Source organism: Mobula birostris, chromosome 2, assembly GCF_030028105.1.
Source record: "Mobula birostris isolate sMobBir1 chromosome 2, sMobBir1.hap1, whole genome shotgun sequence".
Taxonomy (NCBI): Eukaryota; Metazoa; Chordata; class Chondrichthyes; order Myliobatiformes; family Myliobatidae; genus Mobula; species Mobula birostris.
In genome coordinates, this window is record NC_092371.1 from 60,734,678 (window position 1) to 60,760,527 (window position 25,850).

Below are 25,850 nucleotides of genomic sequence, written 5' to 3' on the forward strand. Positions count from 1 at the left end.
TCCAGGTCGTTAATAAAAATCACGAAAAGTAGAGGTCCCAGAACAGATCCTTGTGAGACATCACTAGTCACAATCCTCCAATCTGAATGTACTCCCTCCACCACCACCCTCTGCCTTCTGCAGGCAAGCCAATTCTGAATCCACCTGGCCAAACTTCCCTGGATCCCATGCCTTCTAACTTTCTGAATAAGCCTACCGTGTGGAACCTTGTCAAATGCCTTACTAAAATCCATATAGATCACATCCACTGCACTACCCTCATCTATATGCCTGGTCACCTCCTCAAAGAACTCTATCAGGCTTGTTAGACATGATCTGCCCTTCACAAAGCCATGCTGACTGTCCCTGATCAGACAATGATTCTCCAAATGCCTATAGATCCTATTTCTAAGAATCTTTTCCAACAGCTTTCCCACCACAGACGTAAGGCTCACTGGTCTATAATTACCCGGACTATCCCTACTACCTTTTTTGAACAAGGGAACAACATTCGCCTCCCTCCAATCCTCCGGTACCATTCCCGTGGACAACGAGGACATAAAGATCCTAGCCAGAGGATCAATGACTAGTCAATGACTTAGGAAAAGTTTCTTTCACTCTGCCATCAAATTTTTGAATTGTCCATGAACCCATGAGCACTACTTTATTATTTTTGCACTATTTATGAATTTTTTGCTTTGTAGTAATATTATGTCTTTGTACTGTACTGTTTCCACAAAATATAGAAAAAATTCAGAACATATAAATCAATGATAAACATGATCTGGTTCTGTTTTTGCTTTACATCCCCAATTTCGTAACATTTGAAAAATTTAACACCATTTGTGAATTTAATTCATTTATATATATACTTCTTCCCAGAACTGGTCCCTATGTGCCTCCACTTGCCACTTTCTGCCAAGCTGAGGAACTCAGGTTAAATTCTATCCTCTCGCCCTTCTTGGAGGTTGTCTTTTAGTCCTTAAAATAAAAGTTTGAGTCCTTCAGATTGACTTAATTGAATGAAATGAATTGAATCTAAGAATTATGATCTGACTCTGATAGCTACCCAAAAATTTTTTTAAAAAAATAATACAAACATTTCTATTAAACTTATGGGATTTGTTCATTAGAGTGGTCCAGCGTATTGGATGTTTTTTACCTGATATTTTTGTCGTAATGCGAGTGGTGACTGGCAGTCCAAAACCTTTTACGGTGCTCGCTCTTATTGTGAAAGAGTAGGTTGTGCCTGGATAAAGCCCTACAAACAAGTGATGGGTCTCATTCCGCTGTTTGAACACTCTCCCTCTTTGGTTGGAAAGCTCGACATTAGGGTCAAAGGACCCAGCAGCCTTATAGGTTATCTGAAAAGAAATAAAAGCAGCTATTATGAACTGCAGATTACACAAATAAAATCTCTGTCATAGTCAATTTATTGTTTAAAGCATTCTGAAGCAATGATGCCCATCCTGCTATTTTATTCATCTGGTCCTTGATATACACAAAGAACTTTGATTGCTAGTGAATGAGCCTTTTACAGTTGTCAGTCACAATAGTGCTCCTAATATTCCGACGTTGAATGGCAGGGTCTATGATTTATTTAATAGTGGCCTATTTCTAAACTTTCTGCCATCTATATCTACTAATTGACAGCAATCATAAATGTATTGGCAAGTTATTATAACTTGCGCTTCATGCCTGCAACTTGCTTGCTTTTCAAATAACAAAAGCATAGGACCATGTTAATTTATGAGGATAGAACATATTTTCCATTCTTCTTGATATACACCCATATTGTAATTTCTATTATTGGCGAAAACACAAATCGGGCAGCATCTAAAAAGGAACACCTCATAAAATCATTACAGATAACCTCTTCACTAGATGTTATAATTTAATCCCTTTTAAGCACATTTTACCTCAAAATCAAATATAGTACAATAAGATTACATTTTATTGGAGCTTGGAATTACAATGGTAAGTAAAACATTGTCGTACATTATATACTGTGATATTGAAGATGTAGTGATAGTCTACAGTAATGGCATACCAAGAGGTGTTGAATATTTTTGAGAGTGTTTACCCAAATTGGCAACTCTAAAAGTTCTCTGGAATGCCATAGTAACTTTGAGCAGAGATGATCATTGATTAGAGTCTTAGTAACAATAATTATGGACTTTTAATAGAAAAAAATTAGTTCTGTTGTTTACTTATGTACAATCATTGTTTTACTATTAATAAAAGTATAACAGAAACAGATTAAAATAAATGAAGTACTTTAAAAATCCATTTTAACAATTATTAATTTTAATCTTTTAAAAAGATTATTGAAAACTGCACCTAGGGTTCTGAAAAAGCGTTAGAGATTGTGGGGGCATTCGTAATGATCTTTCAAAAATTATTGGACTCTGGCATGGTGCCAGAGGACTGGAAAATTGCAAATTTTACTCCACTGTTTAAGAAAGGAGGATGGCAGCAGAAAGGAAATTATAGACCAGTTAACCTGATCTTCAGTGATTGGGAGGATGTTGTAGTCAATTGTTAAGGATGAGGTGGCGGAGTACTTGGTGACACAGGACAAGATAGTACAAAGTCAGCAAGGTTTCCTTCAGGGAAAATTCTGTCTGACCAACCTGTTGGAATTCTTTGAGGAGATTACAAGTTGGATAGATAAAGGGGATGCAGTGGATGTTGTATATCTGGACTTTTAGAAGGCCTTTGACAAGGTGCCACACATGAGGCTGCTTACCAAGTTAAGAGCCCATGGTGTTACAGGAAAGTTAATAACATGGTTAGAGCATTGGCTGATTGGTATGAGGCAGCGAGCGGGAATAAAAGGATCCTTTTTTGGTTAGCTGCCAGTGACTAGTGGTGTTCCACAAGGGTCAGTGTTGGGACCACTTCTTTTTATGCGGTATAGAAATGATTTAGAAGATAAAATAGATGGCTTTGTTGCTAAGTTTGCAGATGATATGAAGATTTGTGGAGGGGCAGGTAGTGTCCAGGAAACAGGTAGGATGCAGAAGGAGTTGGACAGATTAGGAGAATGGTCAAGAAAGTGGCAAATGAAATACAATGTTGGAAAATGCATGGTCATGCACTTTGGAAGTAGAAATACGAGGGATGATTGATAAGTTTGTGGCCTAAGGTAGAAGGAGTCAATTTCAGAAAACCTAGCACATTTATTTTTTAACATAGTCTCCTCCTACATTTACACACTTAGTTCAGCAGTCGTGGAACATACAGATCTTGGACCTCCAGAAAGTGACCACAGCACAGGTGATTGATAAATTCGTGGCCTACGGTAGAAGGACATCAGTTATACAGCTTTCGCTACATTCATATGCAGTTCAACTCTGAGTGATTCTGCAGAAAGTTTGAAGTTGATAACTCATCTCCTTCTACCTTAGGCCACAAACTTATCAATCACCCCTCGTAAATGTGCGGACTATTTCAAAACGGGGAGAAAATCCAGGAATCTGAGATGCAAAGGGACTTGGGAGTCCTTGTGCAGAACACCCTGAAGTTTAACTTGCAGGCTGAGTCAGTGGTGAGGAAGGCAAATGCCATGTTAGCATTCATTTGTTGCCACATGCAGCTGTGGAGACCAGGTCACTGGGTGTGTTTAAGGCAGAGATTGATAGGATCTTGGTTGGACATGGCATCAAAGGTTACAGGGAGAAGGCCAGGAACTGGGGTTGAGGAGGAGATAGAAAAAAAGGATCAGCCATGATTGAATGGCGGAGCAGACTCGATGGGCCAGATGACCTAATTCTGCTCCTATGTCTTATGGTCTTATGGAAAAATTAGCGGGGAGGGTGCAGGAGATAAAGATGACATCAGAAGGTGACTTTTTTCAGTTCATCTGCAAAACAATTTTTTTCTTTCTAATATTTCTTCTTTCCTTTTCAAGGTGGCGAGGTCCTGTTGGAGTCTGTGATCTACAGCTGCACTACAACTGCAATTCTTTGTGGCAGTGGGTTCCCGCTCTCGGAGCTAGCTGAGCAGCCTAGTGTTTTTGTTATCTCCAGGAGTGGCCTAGAGGATGTGTGCCTATGGGGTGTGTCTCTACAGCCCTGTAGACGACCCAATTCCTCGCCAGTGTTGCTCTCTGAAGCGTCACGGAAGGTCGGAGCATCGAGGCAGCACTGTATGTTGCTGTCAAAATAAGCGATACGTCAAGACAGTGAGCTGTTGGTCTCCCGTCTCACTGTGGCAGGAGTCATACCTCTAGTGGCATGTCAAACTGTTGGGATGAACAGTGTTTTTTGATGAACCTCAGATCATGGTCTCCAAGGAGGCTTTGCTATTGCCTGCATGCCAGGTGGTGGAGACTGATGCTTTTGCTGAGGCAGGTGGGGGGAGGGGGGGTTGATGCTTTGCTACCGCTTGTGCGTGGGAGGGGGAGAGGGGGCTTTGGGGTTCTACTGTTTTCCTATCATTCATCTTTGGGGTTTTTCTTCTGTTTTGGGAATGTCTGCATAGAGTAAGAATTTCAGGCTTTATACCCTATAGATTCTTTGATAGTAACTGGAACCATTGAAAAATACATATTCATGGAGGTTATAAACATTGCACAATATTTACTATTGTCATTATGATTGAATATACCAGTGTTCACTCACAAATGACAGAAGAAAAAATATAAACAGAGTGAAGCCAATGCCAAGTGGCCCAACCGTTTATTATGTAAATACCAATATGTTCACTGTGTCCACCAGATCTGTAAGGATTTCACAATGTATCACGCAACATTTGTGTTCCCGCAACTGTCTAGCTAGCCAGCTAGAGACGTTTCCTGTGAAAACATCTCACTGTTCTCAGGCTGTAAACAACCATTTGTTGCTTCATCAGGCAGTAAAAAATAATCATTATGCATCTTTTTATTGTGGGTGGGGTTTAAAGAATTGAGGGGTAGCACTGCACGCCACTTACAAATAAAATCTTTATTTGAGTGCCATCGTATGCTGTAGGTTTGCCACCCTTGCAAGAAGCCATTGAGAGATGTACAAAGCTCATGAGTAAATATTAGGACTCACGCTTTCAAACCTCCTGATGTTGATACTGGTAAGAAAAAGAGTGGTGTGTATTTGCTATATATATTTATTGCTGTTGTTGTAGTGGTTGATTTTCAAGTCTCAAGAGGCCAAATATTTATTTCTCCGTGACAGGATATCACTGCATGATTTCTGAGATGGTGCTCAGCAACAGACACCATTACATTAAGAAGTAATGTCCTGGAGAGTGTGTAGAAAACTGCACAAGAGCAAAGAAATGCTTTCATTTGTCTATCAATATTTATGAAAGAAGAAGCACAAAAGTACATTAATGAAAGTATAAATTATAATGTGACAAATTTCAGTATGTCTACAGTCTGGAAACGTTCATTTGGTAAAGGAAAACACTGCTGGTATAGCAGTGGCTGAACATAAATGCCATGGTGATTCTTGAAGGAAAATGTCATACCACATATAAATTATTGGGTATTTTACACAGAATATGTATGTGAAATATTATTGTGCAAAGAATATTATTAGTTTCTCAGAAGATGAAGGCAGGTTCAATATTTTATGATTCTATCTACTTTTCATATTCCTTCATTTCATATGTGTTTTAATTACGTTTGTATTTACTAAATAGTACATTGTTTAAAATGGTCAGAGAACTAACAATGAAACAAACAATGCTAACGATCTTCTTTGACATATGGTTCCAACCTGTGTTCCCTTGTTCAAAGTTCAAGTGCTGAATTTTTGCTGCTATGAATCGAAACAAATTCAACATTTTTATTCTGAGATGAGACGACTAAGGTGAATTGCATTTCATTACCTAAAAATCAAATACCTAGTGTCCAAAGCGATTAATGATTAACCTTATCAGATGTATTCTTTGTTAGAGTTATTTTAAATAAAATTGGTTAATCTATCTCCACTTGCAAGTTTGTATATGATATCCACCACAGTGCGCTGAATCTTAAATAATAATGAGCCTCAGTAAAGGAAGGATATAGACAGTTTAGTGACATAGTGTCATGAAAACAACCTTTCCCACAATGTTAGCAAAATAGAAGAGCTGGTCATTGACTTCAGGAAGTGGGGTGGTGCACATGCTCCCTTCTCCATCAAAGGTGTTGAGATTGAGAGGGTTAAGAGCTTCAAGTTCCAAGGAGTGAACATCACTTATAGCCTGTCCTAGTTCAAGCACATACTGTAGACGTGATGACCAAGGAAGCTCACCAATAACTCTACTTCAAAAACCTTAAGCAATCTGGCATGTACCTTCTGACCATTTTTATAAAAAGTTAAAAGTGTCCTATCTGGAGGGAGGAAAAGATAGCAGCGCAATGCAGCACACGCAGCCGTTCCGAATGAATATCGTATGTGTAAACTAGGGGGCCGTGCATAATCTGGATTTCATGGAGACAGCTTGAGAAGCATGGGGGAACACCTGGAGTAACTTCTGAAATGCCCCCTTCGCTGCCGCTGCTACTGTGCAATCGAAAATCTCCGCAGGGGAAGGCCCCTCATCCTCGGCTTTGCCTGTTGCCTGTTGCCGGGGCCGGGGTCGAAGCGCTCGGCAGAGCTGGTATTCGGTGCTCGGTTTCGGAGAGCTGGTCGGAGGCTCAGAGTTTTTGGACGGACTCGGAGTTGGACTGTGGTCGGATGCTTCCAGTGTGTTGCATCGGCAAGTTGGCGGCGCTGGAGGTTCACCGTCACGTGAGATGATGGGACTTTCAAGAGACTTTGAGACTTTTACCGTGCCATGGTCTGTACTTATCAAATTACGGTATTGCTTTGCACTGTTGTAACTATATGTTATTATATGTGGTTTTTGTTAGTTTTTAAGTCAGTTTGTCATGTGTTTCTGTGATATCATTCTGGAAAAACATTGTATCATTTCTTTACACATGCATTACTAAATGACAATAAAAGAGGACTGCGTGTTCTCATGATCTAATCTAATCTAATCTAATCTGGATTTGTATAGGTTTGGTATGGCAAAAGCTCTGCACGTGACTACAGGAAACTACAGAGAGTTGCGGACACAGTGCATATATCATGGATCTCGCCTCTGCTCCATGGATTCGGTCTATACGTCTTGCTGCCATGGTAATGCAGCCGGCATAATAACATATCCCACCCACTCAGTTCATTCTCTCTTCTCCCCTCTCCCACCGGCAGAAGATACAAATGCCTGAAAGTACACACCAGCAGACTCAAGGGCAGCTTCTACCCTGCCATTATAAGACTGCTATATGGTTCTCTATATGATTAGTTGGACCCTTGACCTCAAAATCTCCATCATTAAGATCTTGCACTTTATTGCTTACATCCACTGCAATTTCTCTGTAGCTGTTATACTTTATTCTGCATTGTAATTGTTTTTTCTTCTGAACTGTATGAAAAGTGTGCGAGACAAGCTTTTCATGTATCTCAGTATATGTGACAATAATATAACCAATACAAATTCCAGTTCAAATAGGAACAGTGCATGACTTGTTCTGTGAAACAGAACCTTATTACTTTGTCACCAGATTGAACACATCAGCACTTGTACGCTCATATCAGCCTTACTTTGGTAGAGGGTACCCCAGAACTCTACAATAATGATAAGATTAACTGCTTTAGAGTTACCTTGCTTAAGGGTGAAATGCTGACCATAACACCCTCATCTTTTCTCAATAAGATACCTCAGTGTTTCTTAGTCTAACCTCTCACCCAAAAGGTGGCCCACCCATTAGTGTATCTAGAGCATCAGCCTAGAACAAGAGTTTCCAACCTGGGATCCATGGACCCCTTACTGAATAATATTGGTCTGTGGCATAAAAAATTTGGGATCCCATGGCCTAGAATTTGTGATGTGGATTCTGCACCGCTATTTCCATCCACAACTCTGATTTAGAAGCAAATGCTCTGTAGAGAATAGAATTAGATTCTATTTAAATTTGTACGTTGTTTTACCTGTCGCTCCCTTGTCAAAGCTAGCTTGTTGTTTTCCCATAACTTTCTTATTTGCTAGTTAAAAAAAAGATGCTATTATTCATTTGAATCAGAATTTTTACTTCTATAGCCCCTAAAGCTTGCATTCTGTCTGCAGATAATTCAGTCTTTCACTTCTGTTTAAATTTGTAGAGATGCTAAAGTAGGAAAACAGGAAAGAAAGACAGATTGCAATGGGAAGATCTTGCTAACAAATAATTATAATAAGGCAAAACGGTGAAATTATTTTCTCTTGACTGCTTCAACTCGACCAAGTCCACGAATTACAAATCAGATTGAACTTTGTTGGACGATACATTTTGTAACTCGTCAGTTAGACCTCACCCTGAACATATTAAAGCAGAAACAATTTTTCCAACCGAAGTGTTGGATGTGTGAGGTGACACTGGGTCATATTGTACTTAATCCATCCTCCTGCGTCCTATGACCTCTATCCCAATATTAACCTTCTGGCCTTTGGCAATCTCAAAGATATTTTCAGTATTTCTAAATAACTTTGATATTCAAAGACACTTAAAGCAGGATAAATATATTTCAATAATTAAAAATAAAAATTCATTATAACCCTGCATTAAAAATACTGTAAGCTGAGTATAAAGTGATTAAAGAAAAGGAATTTCTTTGAGCTTACTTCTTAAAAGAAATCCCACCACTCAAATGACCAGGGTTTGCTCTTTATGTCTTTTGTGATTATTGTAAAGACATTTAAACATCTCATGCAGAGAAGTGCGAGCAATCTGTAAATTTGTACTGATTCAATAGGTTTTTTGTCATTGGTCCATGGCTGATTATTATGGATCATTAGCTTTGTCATAAGTTCAAGCCCAATAAGAGCTAAGTAAGATGGCAATGCGTTTTGTTGCAGCAGCCTTTCCAGGTCCTATAAAAGTTGCAAATGTTTGTCTTAAATGTTTTTCTTTCAGTTGCAAGACCTTGATGTCATTGGTAATACAAAATACTGTAAGTCCAGTTCATTCGGGAGACTGATGGCAGGGGACCTGTGTGCAAACCAGACTCACATGTCATGGCATTGCCTGACCAGCGTCACTGGAGGTGGTGTAGGAGGGAAAAGAGGCACAATGGGAGCACTGGAACCTGTGATGGGTTGGAAGCTGGGCCCTGCAGGTCAGCTTTCCTATCAGTGCTGCTCTCTGGTGTTCGCTCCCTGGAACCAACTGTCTTTGTTTGTAGCTGTGGGAGATGAGGAATGCTATGTACTTGTTCTTACAGAAACATGGCTCCAAGACAACATCCCATGCACCACCAATCTTCAGGCTATGACACTCAGGGACGAGGTAATATTATTTTGTCCTGCATTCTGCATTTTCTACTCATACAGCCCTTTATTCTCACTATCTGTCTTCAGTTCATTGTTTTTATGAAGAGAGAATCATGGTCTCTCTCCCGACCTTCCCTCATTAACCAGGTGACCTTATTTATAGCTTTTTTCCTGGAGCAACCTTCCCTACCCAACCTTCCCAACAGCTTAACGTCAACTCTTTACTCTCCTTCCAGTTCTGAAGTAAGGTTCTGACCTGAAATGTTTTTGCTTCTTTTGCACAGATGCTTCCTGAACTGTGGAGCATTTCTGGAGTTTTCCACTTTTATTTCAGATTTCCAGCTTTATATCATGCAGCATTTGCTGCTCTACCTTTACTCTGGATAAGTTTTGAAGAAGAAAAGTAATCCCTGATCAGTTCATCAATATCACCACAAGCACTCTGAACTTGAATCACAGCTCTTTCATGTCAGTATTTGGGCCAAACATGTCTAAATGCAAAATTCTTCCCTTAATTTTTCCCTTTGGCTGTTTGAGCAACGAGTACACTTCGGTAATAATTTCTAAAGTTGTCTATATGCTTAGCTGCCTTTTTAGAAAATGCCTGAATTTTAATATCACTTTCATAACAATGAAGTTGTTTTCATAATAACCATAAGACCAGAAGATATAGGAGCAGAAGTAGGCCATTCAGCCCATTAAGTCTGCTCCGCCATTCAATCATGGGTTGATCCAATTCTTCCGGTCATTCCTACTCCCCTGCCTTCTCCCTATACCCTTTGATGCCCTGGCTAATCAAGAACCTATCTATCTCTGCCTTAAATACACCTAATGACTTGGCCTCCACAGCCGCTCGTGGCAACAAGTTCCACAGATCAACCACTCTCTGACTAAAGTAATTTCTCCGCATCTCTGTTCTAAATGAATGTCCTTCAATCCTGAAGTCGTGCCCTCTTTCCCTAGACTCCCCTACCATGGGAAATAACATAATAACAAGGGGGTATATGCATTTAAACATCTGTACAGAGTGTTTGCTATGCAAGCAATCCTTTTAAAGGCAATCTAAAATTACATGGGGATTGCTGAAGAATCCAAATTTGCTGATTGTGAATATGGAACACACTGAATATCATTTGTCAGGGCACCGAAGCTCCAGCTCTGCCCTGGAATCCCCACTGAGTCCACAGAAGACTTCCAATCATACTGAGCCATGGGGCCAATACACTTTCCACCTGCCATAAACTATATGGCCTCATTCATTTACATAGTTTCATTCATCTATTTAAAAAGGCAAGTGATGATAAATCTTTTTCCATGAAACAATTGCATTTAAGCAATTTATTTGAATGTGTTTATATATATTATTTTTAATTGAACCTTTAATGCTTTAACTCAGTATTTTTTAAGTTTCTAAAAGTCCTTGTTATGCCTCCTGAAGTCTAGTTAACCCTTGCGGGTGGCTCCACCTCATGGTCCACCCACAGCAGGAAGGACTCCAGGCGGATGAAGAAAAGATGTGTTGTTATTGGAGAGGATCCAGCAGAGGTTTACAAGAATGATCCTGGGAATAAAAGGGTTAATGCATGAGGAATATTTGATACCTCTGGGCCTGTACTCAATTGAGTTTAGAAGAATAAGTGTGGATCTCATTGAAACCTACTGAATATTGAAAGGCCTAGACAGACTGGCTGCGGAGAGGACGTTTCCGTGAGCAGGAGAGTCTAGGACCAGAGGGCAGAGCCTTGAAATTGAAGAATGTCTCTTTTGGAACAGGCATAAAGAGGAATTTCTTCAGCCAGATGGTGGTGAATCTGTGGAATTCATTGCCACAGACAGCTACGAAAGCCAAGTTATTCAGTGTATTTAAAGCGGAGGTTGATAGGTTACTGATTAGAAAGGGCATCAAAGGTTATGGAGAGAAGGCCAGAGAATGGGATGAGATGGATAATAAATCAGGCATAATGGAATGGCAGACAGACTCGATGGGCTGAATTACTTAATTCTGCTCCTATGTCTTATGGTTTCATTGTCATATGAACAACCATGAAAGGTAAGTGGAACAGCAGATATCTTACAGAGGTGACAGTCCAAGCACAGTCTCATCTATTATTACATCAACTCCATTTTTGTTTGCTTCTGGTAACTGAAGGAAAGCACTGTCAGACTTCGGCCTAAAGCCTCATGAATTCTTTATATGATGCCTGACTGTCCTGACACTGCACTAAATTTATTGTAATGGCTGTTTAGTAAATGTTTAGAGTTTCTGGATGAGTGTTACCACGTTCAATTGCAGTGAGTGAGAAACTATTTTCTTCTATTGTACTTCTCTTGTTTGCCAATCAAATTCCGCATAGAAGGAATGTACAGCTACTTCCCCATTTACTTTACCACTTCGTTACACCAAGGCATAATTAACAATAATGATCTAACCTACCAACCCATAGCAAATCAGCATCTATCTCTTAAAACTAGTTCCGTTTTTAATGTTAGAAATGAATGCACTCATTCAGGCAATATATTTTTGTTTCTTGAAATGAACATAATTGGAAGTTCATCTTCAATAATCAGTGTTATATGGGAATATAGAAGTAAGGATTTAATGTTGAAACTTTATGAAGCAGTGGTGAGGCCTCACTTGGAGTATTGTGAGCAGGTCTGGGACCTTTATCTTTGAAAAATGTGCTGAAACTGGAGAGGGTTCAGAGGAGGTTCATGAAAATGATTCCAGGATTGAATGATTTGTCATCTGAAGAGCTCTGGGCCTGTATTCACTAGAATTCAGGAGAATGAGGAGTGACCTCATTGGGACCTATTGAATGATGAAATGCCTTGATAGAGTGGATGTGGAGAGGATGTTTCCTATGGTGGGAGTGTCTAAGTCTAGAAGACACAGCCTCAGGATAGAGGGGCATCCTTTTAGGACAAGAGATGAGGAGGAATTCCTTTAGCCAGAGAATGGTGAATCTGTCTAATTTGTTGTCACAGGCAGCCATGTCTTTATGTATATTTAAGGCAGAGGTTCATAGATTCTTGATTGGTCAGGGCATGAAGGGATACGGGGCGAAGGTAGGAGATTGGGACTGAGAGGAAAATTGGATCAGCCATGATGAAGTGGTGGAGCAGACTCGATGGGCCAAATGGCCCAATTCTGCTCTTACATCTTATGGTAAAAACAACACGCTTACTGCCATGCTACGATGGCGTCCAATGTTCGATGCATTCTGTGTTGCTATACAAATGCTTGGGCAGAATAGAGGCACAGGTAGAGTTGCTGTCTCACAGCTCAACCATGTGGAGTTTGTACTTTCTCCCTATTACCACATGGGTTTCTCCATTTCTCTCCATGTCACAAAACCATGCTGGCTGTTAGGTTAATGGGCTACTGCAATTGATCCCGATGATATGACTACCAGAGGGTAGCTGATGGGCATGTCAGAGAGGATAGATTACAGGAAAACACATGGGATTGATGGGAGATCCCTGACAGTTGGCATAAACACAGTGCATTGAATGGCCACATTTTATATTGGAAGAAAATGTGAGGGTCTTAGGGCAAGAAAGAGAATTTAATGATTGGTGTTTTTTCATAGATCCAGCATCTACATTATGGGTTCAATGATATCTCTGTGTTTGGTGATTCTATATTTTTCAGGCTTTCATCAATTTTGCCTAGTACCCTGTTTCATGCAGTGTAAAAATGAACATTTGTAAAGACTCCAAAAAAGCAAAAAAAATGCAATCGAAGAGCCTATGTCCTGCTTCAGTTAAGGACTCAAAGTGTATTGCAATCTTCTTTGTTTTTAGAGTATCGACAGTTTGAGCACAATTATCGATCAACCAAATCTACCAAAATCAGATTGGTTAGTTATTAAACTCTGTACTGTTTTGAGACATTTCCTTAATCAATAAAAATGGTCTGTGTGCATCATGTTTCTAAGAGCAGCTGTATTTCAAAGTAAAATACACTAAATGTTGGAGGAACTCAGCTGATCAGGCAGCATCTATGGAGGGATATGAGCAGTCAATATTTCAGGCTGAGATCCTTCATCAAGGCTTGGTCTGAAATGTGGACTGTTTCTTTCCATCCATAGATGCTGCTTGACATGCTGAGTTCCTGTCAGCATTTTTTGGGTGTTGCTCAAGAGTTCCAGGATCCGCAGGATATCTTATGTCTAGGTATTTCAAAGTACATCACAGTGTTGAAAAATTCTGGGGTGCCTTGAGAAGAATGACAAAATTCTGTATAAACACAAATATCCCTTACCTTTACACAGTATCACATAGGGTAGAGATGACACTAAACATCACAATGGAATTTGACTTTCATAAGCTTTGATATAACCTTTGTCCTTATCTTACTAGGTTTTGTAATAATTCTTGAAAATATTTTTTGTAATAAATTTTGTTCTTAAAATATAAAGTCTGTAATTTTCCTCCGAAACATAAAAGCCAAAATCACAAACTGATGCACGTGTTTTAGAATCTACACAAAGCATTAAAAAAATCATTGCACTTAAGAACGTCACCATTGCCAGAATATTTAGTAACTGTGGGACTGAAGATGATTAAGGAATTAACTTTCTGTTGAATCAAAATAATTCCATGGATATCTTTCTTGATGGGTTGTAACTAGATGATCTGTATGAATCATTTTCGCATATAAATATCTTACTTAAATATCCTTTGGGAGAAAACTGTGTGCTTAACAATAATCCAGATTTAATTAGTTTCTTCATACTGCGACCCAGTGCTAAATGTCATTAGCTAGTAGTCATCATGCAATTTCTTCAGTGTTTCAGGTGTGGCTTAAACCACAGTTATGAGGTGTCAAAAATCCAAGAAGCAGAAAACAATGATTAATTGATAACCATTTGTTGATTTACCTCATAGAGGGTAATTATTCCATTGGTTTCATTTGGTGGTTTCCACTGTAGATATATCTTCTCTTCAAATGGGCCTCCTTGAATTGATTCCAAGGGCACTAGACCTGGTACTATAGACAGAAAAATAAAAATAAAGGAAATCAAAGTTAAAAAAGAGCTTCAGTTAATCTGACAGTCAGAAACTGTTGTCAGTTCCAACAATCGCTAGTATGTGGTCTGAAGCTCTTGCCTGTTGTAACAGCTCTAATATGTATTCATATATACACATCCCTCTGGGCCTGTCCCTAGAGCTCATCTTTCAAACACATTGCATGGTTTATTGAATACTTAAATAAATGTCATCATGTGAATCTTAACTAGAAAATCAGCAACGCAATGAAAACAGTATAATAATCTTTAAACAGAGGTGCCCTTTACTGATTACCTTAAAATGGGCCGACATTGGATTGGTTTTCTTAAAATGGGCCTATAATGGATCTGCTGAACTCTTACACGAAGCATAATTCTGTGTGGATTGAAGTTGGTCAGAACAATCATGCCTTGAGGAGATGGATATGACCTTTTCCTTTCTGCACCTTGTGACGCATTGGGTGGCATTTTTGCTATTTCCTTAGCATTCGTCTGTTTTTTTTTTTACGTGGCTGAGTCGCTAGCTTGATGCTCAATTTAGTACAAATGGAAAGCATGCAAGGGGCTGGCCTGATTTGAACCTGGGACCATTCACCATTTCCAGTAATGATGCCACTACACCATCAGCTGGCATATGACCTTTCAGAGGTATTTAAAATATAAGCATAGATAGGGTGAATGCAAAAAGTATTTTATTCAGGGAAAGGGAACCAAAAACTAAAGGACATAGGTTTAATGGGAAGATTTAAAATGGACTTGAGCTGCATTTTTTTCATGCAGAGGGTGGTGCATACATGGAATGAGTTGCCAAGGAAAGTAGTTGAGGAGGATACAAAAACAATTGCGTAGGTCGATGGATAGAAAGGGTTTAGAGGGATAAAACCAGATATAAGCAAATGGGACAAAATTAGGTGGGCTCTGTGGTTGGTTTGGATGAGCTAGGCAGAAGATCCTGTGTCCATGTTGTGAATCCATGACTGTAAATCATTCAGTATATTATATCTAATATGCATTTATGTTTATGTATATGTAGGTTCCTAAGGTTTTCATAGCCGGTAGTGGTAGTGGGGATAAGCTCCCACTACCTATAAAGTGCTCAAAATGGCGTGTGTCACTAACAGCTTCGGACACCAGGTCCAAATCTTGGCCTTCGCATGTGGCTTAGCTGCTAGACCTGGTGAAACTGTTTCTACTGACAAGAGAAGGGGCAAAGGTGGACATTGGCACCTGAAAACTAGTTGCTTCAGGCAGGTGGTGCTCGTCAGCCTTGGACGGCAGCCCACCTAGGAAAAGGAAAACTCTGATTTTAAACCTCTGCAGCCCTGTGGTCATGTCCACCCATGGGAAAGGCTTCGGGATTAAACCCCGAGGAAGAAATCCGGAGCCGGGGTCCCTAAGGGTCCTTAAGGCAGTTTGATGTTGTTTACAGCTTCACTCTGGCAACCTCTACGATGACATTGATGCCAAGCTATATTGGCGCTTGCCCTTCCCTTGGACTACATCAGTGACGTGGAGAGGGGGAACCTGCTGCATGGGCAACAGCCGGTTCTTCAAATCCTCCCGCCCATCCAGAGGAGCAAACCCATGATCCCCTGCATGATCCCCTGGGATCAACGGCTGCCTACTATGTTTATGTAGTATTATGCAGCAGCTGTAATAGACAAATTTAAACATAAAATGTATAAAAGTTATAATCGTGACTATTAAAATTTTTACCTAATTACTCGCCCTTCTACAGAGAAGTGTGTGTGTGTGTGTGTGTGTGTGTGTGTGTGTGTGTGTGTGTGTGGAAACAACTCTGTATATTTGTAATATTTACTACCTTCTGTCCATAAACAGGATATCAATCATAAAGTACAGAAAATTTGCAAGAATTTTTACAGTTTCTCCAACACTAGGACAGTTAAATACAGTTTGATAAATTGATCAGTTAAATGCTGAAATATTGCTGACATGCGAATTGGAGTGAGTCTGATATTTCTGTTTAATTTATTCAAATACTTGCTAATTAATTTGACATTACACAAAACAGAGTTAAATTATTCATGACATGTATACAGTTTAGAAAAAATGGTAATTAAAAGGGTGACGAATAATAAATAAATGAATGACAACTTGGAAATAAAAAACGACCCACTGCTTGACAGGAAGTCAGCAAGACTTACAGGCACTGGCAAGATATTGACAAAGAAAGAGCATTAATTTGTTTAGTAATGTGGCAGGTTAGAGCCATCTGTCAATGCTAACCTGCAAGTGCAAAAATTGGCAGAATACCATAATTTAATCTACTATTTCATTACTTTTCAATCTTGTTTCCTTCCTCAACTGAGTTGACATGAATTTAGTAATGGTGGTGAATAAGAATGTTTACTTTCTCTCATCATGGGAATGGGGTTTCCTTAAAATCCATTGACTTTTCATTTAAGAAATGGAATTTTCAGTTGTGGGTATAAGAATAAGCTAAAAGCGAGTCCAGTGCCAGCTGTCTTTTGCCCTCTGGTGATAGTTAATATTCCCCAATTTTCATTGAAGAGGCTAATTCACCGCATGCATTAATGGCCGAGACTGGTTACAAAGGTGGCACTGGCAAGAGGTGGTGACAAAATTACTAACAATTCTACTAAATATACTTTTTTGGGACGATGGATGATGGTAACTACAATTTCCCTCTGGAAGGTGCGCTTTCCAACCTTTCTACATGACCTGCCATTTTTTTTTTGGTATTTGTACTTTGTGAATGCAAGTATGATTTGGCAGACATTGCTGGAGTGGACTTAAGGCAGAACTGAATCTTCGGGCCACCCAATAACCACCCAATGGTTGGCCGATTTAAGCACCGAGCCAGATTAAAAAGATTAAGGCATCAAAGCTGAGGGCAGAGGACTAACCAGTGTTCAGCTCACTACTCGGGGAGACTTTACTCGTTTCGGCACTGAACTGACTCCACAGCTGCGACCCACAGCCATTGGTAATCGTTGAACATGGCTCTGCGGCTGTGGCCTGCAGCTACCGGGCTCCTGGACCCACTGCGGTGCGCAACTGGCCATGTGGCTGTGTACTTAATTTCAGGAACTCTACGATTCATGTTCCGTGGATTATTTATTTGCTTTAATTTATTGTTTGCACAATTTGTTATTTCTTTTTCTGCACATTGGATGTACAACTGTCTTTGATGTGTGTGGTTTTTCATGAATTCTAATGTTTTGTTTTATTTTGTGGCTGCCTGCAAGAAGATGAATCTCAAGGTTGTATATGCTATACATAGAACATAGAAATCTACAGCACATTACAGGCCATTTGGCCCACAATGTTGTGTTGACCATGTAACCTACTCTAGAAATTGCCTAGAATTTCCCTACTGCATATTCCTCTATTTTTCTAAGCTCCATGTACCTATCTAAGAGTTTCTGAAAAGACCCTATCGTATCCACTTCCACCTCTGTCACTGGGAATGCATTCATCACACCCACCACTCCCTGTGAGATAAACTTATCTCTGACATCCCCCCGCTGAAACTACTTCTAAGCACCTTAAAAATATGCCCCCTTGTGTTAGCCATTTCAGCCCAGAGAAAAGACCTCTGGCTATCAACTCATTCAATGCATCTCCTCATCTTATACATCTCGATTAGGTCACCTCTCATCCTCCATCGCTTCAAGCAGAAAAGGCCAAGTTCACTCAACCTATTCTCAACAGGTGCACACATACTTCGATAGTAAATGTACTTTGAACTTTGAAGTCTGAAGAAACCAAAGAACATCGAAATGGTGCAGTCGAGGCCAAGAATCCTCACTGAGCTTATTGAATAGTGGAGCAAACTCAAGGGCATATATAGTCATTCCTTCCCATTTTTTACAGTTCTTAATACACAATTCATGAGTCCACCATATTGAATTTTGAAACCAACTTTAAAGCTCTTCTCCTTTCCACAATCAATAATCCACTGTGTACTGGCTTTGCATATTGTTTTAATACGTCACCTTTCTTTGAAGTGCAAAATCAGAATATTTATAATTGAACTTCATTAAGGGGAGCTAAAATTCTGGATGGCCCTGCACAGCAATGGCTCAATTTGCATTGCAATTCACCCTGAGTCACAGGGCATTGGACTGAGTCACAGTTTAGAGACCTGAGCACAAAAATCTAGGCTGAATTTCTGGAGCAATCATGAGGGAATCTTAAAGACAACAACACTCTTTAAGATAAGATTAAGTTTGATTCCAGTTGTAAGAAACCTCCCACATAATTTGAAAGGCCTGTTATATTTGGTGAAATACCCAGGATTTATGCTCCTCCCACCATTATTAAATCGAGCACTAATTGTGGGTGCTTACTTAATCATTGTAAATTGGTTGTAGCAATTCCTATGTTAATACAATGGCTACAGATCTTAAATATTTCAACATTAGGACAGGTTGAAAGATGCCATATAAATATATTCTTTTTTGGGGGTTTTTTGATGTTCAGTAACTAAGATACAGACTGAATTCCATATCCTTAGAATAATTTCTGACAGGCAAGATAGGATAAATCCAGGTACAATTGGCATAATGGTAGCACCTATGCCAATAAAGGACTGGTAAACTAAAATAGCTTCACGGCTCTCATAGGAAAGACCCAACTGGAGCTCTGCGCCATCTTCAATCTCAGAGCTGCACTGGGGTCAGTAAAGTTTCCATTAGCTTCTCTTCTCAGCGAATGATTCAATGGTCTTTCAAACTGAAGAAGAACTAAATTTAGCAAGTGCTCAGGATGGGGAGCTTTAATATCTATCACCAAGGGTTACCGAGTGTAACTCCCTGGGAAAGGTTTTACTACTAATGTAATGGTCTTTCTGTATAAGCAGTGTTTGGGTTATGGTTAGAAATAACAGGTGCTTTGGAATGTGAGCCATCCAATCAGGGGAGTGCTTTTTTTTGTGTGTGCCTGACACCGAAGTGAGCTGGGTCTTTTGTTTGGTGAGAGATGGTGAGATAAGATGCCAGAAAGGAGAGGTGTTATAAGGGGGCGTTGGGACCCAGATGCAAGACGCAGACACTGAAGTACTAGGAACAGGACTAGGGTTGTTGAGATAGCAAGGTACGTCAGGAAGAAACGACACTGGACAGAGACACAGGCCCTGGACGAGACTAGGATTCAGCACCTAGGCAAGGACTTGGACAAGAAACACGGGACCCAGACGTGGAACTAGGAGCAAGGAGCCTGGACTAGGAACACGGAACTCCAGAACCAGAGCTTGGCAAGAACCCGGAACCTGGGTCTTGGTTTGGAACCGCAACCCAGGTCTAGGCTAGGACTCGGGACTAGGATCTTGGCAAGGACAGGACATGGCTACAGGACAGGACGAGGTACCCCAGCACAGGACGAGGAGTCTCCAGCACCGGGCTGGGTGGGGCACCAGAACTGAATGAGGACACAAAGCTCAGACTTGGACAGGACTGGACAATGGTGCTTGGACTTGGTCTTGGAACACAAGAACACAGAGCCTTGGACTTGAGCACAGGAACATAGAGCCTTAGACTAGAGCACAGGAACACAAGGCCTTGGACTTGAGCACAGGAACATAGAACCTTGGACTAGAGCATAGGAACACAGAGCCTTAGACTAGAGCACAGGAACACAGAGCCTTGGACTTGGGCACAGGAACATGGAGCCTTGGACTTGAGCACAGGAACACGGAATCAGGGCCCCTCCTTGGGAACAGGACATAGGGCCGGGACTCGTACATGGAACACAGAGCCAGGACCCCTCCTTGGGAACAGGACTTAGGGCCGGGGGTTTACATAGAGTCAGGACCCCTCCTTGGGAACAGGACCTAGGGCTGGGACTCTTTGTTGACACGGACACTAAACATGGGGATACAAAGAGACAGTTCCAAACTCAATGACAGATAGTTCCTTATCTTGGCGAGGCAAGGCTCCGGTCTCACTCCGGCAGTTAACTAGACGTGGATTCTGACGAAGTGGCAGACGAAGGTTTCAGGCGAGGTTTCAGGTGAGGGGGGTTAAAACGGGGGTTCAGACAGGGGGTCAGACGGGGAATCAGACGGGGAACAGTCCAGCAACCAGTCCCTGGTTTGCAGAGGTATTTATGAGCCAGCCGGAAACGAGAATCAGGTGCCTTAACGGAACCGGGGAAAACCAGAAAACCTGGAATAGGGATCGATGGACCAGACCGTGAACCGGAATGCAGAGTTCACGGACCGAACCATGACAAGAAGTCGAAGACATCAGAAAGTGGACTTAGAGTGGGGCTGGGAGTTGATGAAGCCTGGGGAAATCGATGGAGGACCAACGGAAGGGAAATCGTGAGCTCCAACTTGTGCACATTACACTGTTTCATTAAAATGGGCCCCCTTCTTTCTGTTTTTCTTTACTAACCCTTTAGTCAAATTAAGAATTATAAAGCTAAATTGTTTAATTGCATATGGTGTACTCTCTGTTACTTCCTGGTACTGATTTGTAACACGGTAACGAATCACACAGCATCCACACAAACAGGAGGTTTTGCACCTCAATCTCACACGTTTGGTGGGGCCAAAGATTGTCTTCCCTTGACTTACATCAGAACCTGAGGGTTACACAGGAATGGCTTGGGAGCACCATTGTTGAAGGAACTCTCTGAGCCAATGAAGCCAGACTGGATAGTGAGTGAACCAATACCAATAATAAACTTTCCTTTCATCTGCTTAAGGCATCTACCTGGTATAAATGATCGGTATACAGTGTTTTTGGTGACATGGGGATATGTGTTGTGCAACATCACTCTACACAGGATAGATTCAGAACAAATCAAGCAGTTCATAACTTGGCATCTATGAGACAATATGGTCATCTTCTGCAGCAAAAATATACACCACCTCGACCTTGTGGCCAAGCATATATATCTCAGTTCACCCTGCTGAACAAGGCAGGGATTAAAGCTGGTAAATCTCCCGGTCTGATATTAATGGTAGAGATGTGACATCTGCATCACCAAGTTGTGAAGTAACACACATAAAATGATGGAGGAACTCAAAAGGTCAGGCAGCATCTATGGAAATGAATGAACTGTTGACATTTTGGGCCAAGACCCTTCTTCAGAACTGGAAAGGAAGGGAGAAGACACCAGAATAAAATGATTGGGGGGGCGGGGAAGGAGGATTAGCTACAGAGTAATAGGTGAAGACAAGTGTGTGGGAAAGGTAAAGGGCTGGAGAAGAAAGAATCTGATAGGAGAGGAGAGTGGACTGTGGGAGAAAGGGAAGAAGGAGGGGTACCAGGGGAGGTGAAAGGCAGATGAGAAGAAGAGGTAAGAGGCAGAGTGGAGAATAGAAGAAGAGGGAAGGAGAAGGGTAAAAATAATGGAAGAAGAAATTGGTGTTCATGCCATCAAGTTGGAGGCTACCTAGATGAAATATGAGGTGTTGCTCTTCCACCCTGAGAGTGGCCTCAAAATGGTAAAAGAGGAGGCCATGGACCAACATGTCGGAATAGGAATGGGGATAGAAATGAAAATATTTGGCCACCAGGAAATTCTGCTTTTGGTGGATGCTCAACAAAGTTGTCCTACAATGTATCTCGGGTCTCGCCAATGTAGAGGAGTCTGCTTTGGGAGCACCGATTGCAATAGACAACTGCAACAGGTTCACAGATGAATGTTGCCTCACCTGGAAAGACTGTTTGGGGCGCTCAGTGGAGGGAAAGGAGGTGAATGGGCAGGTGTAGCATTTCTGTTGCTTGCAGGGATATGTGACAGGAGGGGCATTGGTGAAGAGGGACAAATAGACAAGAGAATTGTGCAGGGGGTGAACCTTACAGAATGCAGCAAGTGGTGGGGGGTGGGGAGGTAAAGATGTGGTAGGATCTTATTGAAAATAGTGGATATTGTGGAAAATGATGTGGAATGATGTGTTGGATGCTGAGGCTCATGGGGTGATAGGTGAGGTCAAGAAGAACTCTATCCCTGTTGAGGCGGTGGGAAGATGGTTTGAGCACGGATGACTGGGAAATGGCAGGTGAGGGAGCATCAATGATGAGGAAGGGAAACTCCATTTTTTAAAGAAGGAGCACATCTCTGATGTTCTAGAAAGAAAAGCCTCATCTTGGGAACTGATGCAGAAGAGATGAAGGGAATTGGAAAAGGGAATAGCATTTTTACAGGAGACAGAGTGTGAAGAGGTACAGTCATGATAGCCATGAAAATCAGTAAATGCCAAAGGCTGTGATCGGAACATACCTGGTGGATCGCAAAATATGTGCCAAATGATTGAGGCTGCAACACGTGTGCAAAAAAGCTAAAAAGCAGCTATTGCATAATCCAACAATCTCATCAAAATTCAGCAATTCTGCCATTTCCTGTTGAGAATGGCGATGGACAATTAAACAGCTAATAGGAGAAGTAGGTTTAAAGGGATTCCAGAGGTGATGCTTCACTGGACTGCAAGGCGGCATTTGACTGAGTGAAGTATTAAGAAACTGTGGTAATGAAGTCAATGGGCAGAAAGATGAAAGTTCGCTAATGATTAGGATTAACCTCAGGCAAAAGTAGGTGGTTGTGGATATTGGATCATATGATCAGTGAAGGAGCTGTTTGCTGATGATAGCACAATGCCCAATCCATTTTGCAATTTCTCAGAAAGTGAAACGACTCATGCCTATAAGATCTAGCCAACGTGGTCTGATATGTGAAAAGAAACAACACTATCAGAATAGTTCCAGACAATTACCATTGCCAATGAAATGTAATTGAAGAAAGTACTTTTGAGATTCAGTGTCCTTACTATTCCAAATCCTTCCCCATCAACATTCTTGCAAAAGAGGTAGTGGTCATGATTGACCAGAAAACCAACTGGATCCGCCACCATGGTACAAGGACTGATCAGAGGTTGTGTAGTGAAGGGAGTTTCACCTCCTGAAGCTCCAAAACATTTGCTATCTACAAGGAAGAGACAACCTGCTGATGCAGGAAATCCAAGCAAGACACACAAAATGCTAGAGGAACTCAGCAGGCCAGCCAGCATCAATGGCAAAAAGTACTGTCTATGTTTCAGACTGAGACCCTTCAGCAGAACTGGAGAGAAAAAAAGCTGAGGAGTAGATTTGAAAGGTGGGGGCATAATTAAGCAACTTAATTATTCATGGCAAACCTTTGGAAAGCAAATATCAATCATGATTTCATAAAAGTTGGATTCATCCTTCCAGACTGCATCTCCCACTTTCTCCACTGCTAGAAATTCTTGTGAGGATTGAACATACTAGCCACCATAGAAAACTCTACAGCACTCAAGTAGCAAAAGTAAGAACTGGCAGAACGAGTCACTGGTCTTGTTGAGATCCCAATTCAGCATTTGCCATGTATAGGTGTGGGGCACTTGCTTTCACCCCATGTATCAAACTTGAAACTCCCTGAATAGCAGGAAACCTTGCCATTATCTTTTTTTTTGCCTCTAACTAGAGTTTCAGCACTCCATTGTTGACATTCTTCAGGAATTTCAGGGTTACCATCAATAAAGCATGGATTGCACAATGTTGTCATGACCACTTGAAAACTTGTGAGGCCTACTGAAACCTAAGACATTATAGAGTTTAGTCTATAAAGTCTTCAGGTAGCTGGAGTAATTTCATACTGTTTTAGCAATAGAAATTGAAATGAAAATAGAAATGTCAATATTATCACTGATTCTTATTCTTTTCTGTGTCATCTATTACAGAGAAAATTTACAAGGATGTTGCCGGGTATGGAGAATTTGAGTTATAAGGAAAGATTGAATAGGTTAAGACTTTACTCCTTGGAATTTAGAAGACTAAGAGGAGATTTTATCGGGTTATCCAAAATTATGAGAAATATAGATAGGGTAAATGCAAGCAGGCTTTTTCCACTGAGGTCAGGTGGGGTTACAACTAGAGGTCATGGGTTAACAGTGAAAGGTGAAAAGTTTAAGGTGAACATGAGGAGAAACTTTCACTCATAAGGTCATGAGAATGTGGAATGAGCTGCCATCACAAGTGGGGCATGCAAGTTGATTTCTACATTTAAGAGAAGTTTGGATAGGTACATAGATGGTTGGCTGTGGAGGGCTATGGTCCCGGTGCAGGTCAATGGGAGCTGGTGGTTTTAAATAGTTTAGTACAGACTAGATGGGCCAAAGGGCCCAGTTCTGTGCTGTACTGTTCTATGACTCTATGACTCTGTGTTCTTCTGCAGCTTCTCCTCTTAGTTCTCACATTTTGCTTCTATCTCAATTGCATGAAAAGTGCAGGTTTCCTGTATCTTGTTTTCTGAATGTAATCACCAGACATTCCTATTTATCTCTGCCTCTCCCATGTCACAGCTCTGTTTGAAAACTAGTCTGCGTGGTTAATTAATTTGCAGATTGAGGCTCAGGATAATGTCATCTCACTTGGTCAAACCATGAACACAGTCATTTGCAGAATCACATTCCACGTCTGTTCCAATCAGCAAATTAGAACATTAGGCAGACAGACATGCTGGAAATTAGGTATCCCATGATGTTGAAGTTATCACATTGCATTCAAGTTTTGACAGAATAGTAAATATAGAAGCAGCTGCTTTTGCATTTAAGTTGAAGTTGTTGCTGTCATTAAACACTACTCTAATTATTTTTATGAATATATATACAGATAGTATCTTAATTGTGCCCACAATTTGAAATGTAGATTTAATCTATTTTAGACAGCAACTAACACATTTGTTTCCTGCCAAATATTGAACATTAGTATCACATGATCAGCGAAAAAGATAAAACATCTGCTCCAAAAAATTTCATGTCATTCAAAATAGTTACGGACCTGACACATGATGAATTTGTCAACCAAAATAATGATATTCACCTGAATGTTGTAATTAGATGGAGAGGCAAAAGATTTCAGATGCAAGAAATTTTGAGCAGTCCACACAAAGAATACTAGAGGAACTCAGCACTTGGACTCAATTACTATCTGCCAGCTTGTGCTCCTCTCATCCCCATACCCATTTATCCTAGTTTCTGCCCCCTTCCTTCCCAATCCTGATAAAGGGCCTCAAGTCAAAACAACAACTGTTCATTTCCTTCCAAACATACAGCCTGACCAGTTCAGTTGCTACGGCATTTTGTGTTGCACTTAGATTGTAAGTCACAGCCCAGCAAAGTCATCTCAGTATTCTGGGAGTTAGTAGAAACAGATACTATTGAAAATGGTCGCTGAATTACAGCCTTGCAGCCAGGTATGTACTTAAATAAGTTGAAATTGCCTCAGCTTTATGCAGCCAAATGATCAATCAAGAAATAATAATGTTTTGAAATAACCTAAGCATTTTCATCATCAGAAAATATATCATTTAAATGATTTACACAAAATATTTTGAATTATTAAAAATTAAATAAAGTACCTTTACAGTATGTTTACAATAATTGTAAAGCTATGGACCTATGACTGCTTAAAGGTTGCAAAAATAGGACTATGTTAAACTGTGGTTTATAGACTCTGCTGAAGCAAAAATTGTAAAGTCGATTGAACTAGTAGAAGTAGATACATTGTTTCAAATGAGTTAATATTTCCGTTTTAAATTAAACTTATTTATCAAGATTTTGACTGTCAT

The 25,850-nt window shown here is 40.5% G+C and overlaps 1 protein-coding gene across 3 annotated transcripts in view; it reads right to left on the minus strand.

The window, feature by feature from the left end:
- Positions 1–25,850, minus strand: part of LOC140187024 (receptor-type tyrosine-protein phosphatase T) — a 1,622,799-nt gene that overhangs the window by 458,873 nt on the left and 1,138,076 nt on the right. For all 3 annotated transcript variants that reach the window (XM_072241892.1, XM_072241901.1, XM_072241888.1), the window contains exons 9-10: positions 14,142–14,251; positions 1,142–1,343 (exon numbers count right to left, since the gene is read on the minus strand). In XM_072241892.1, coding sequence (XP_072097993.1) covers positions 1,142–1,343; positions 14,142–14,251 — 312 coding nt within the window. The remainder of the gene's footprint in view (positions 1–1,141; positions 1,344–14,141; positions 14,252–25,850) is intronic.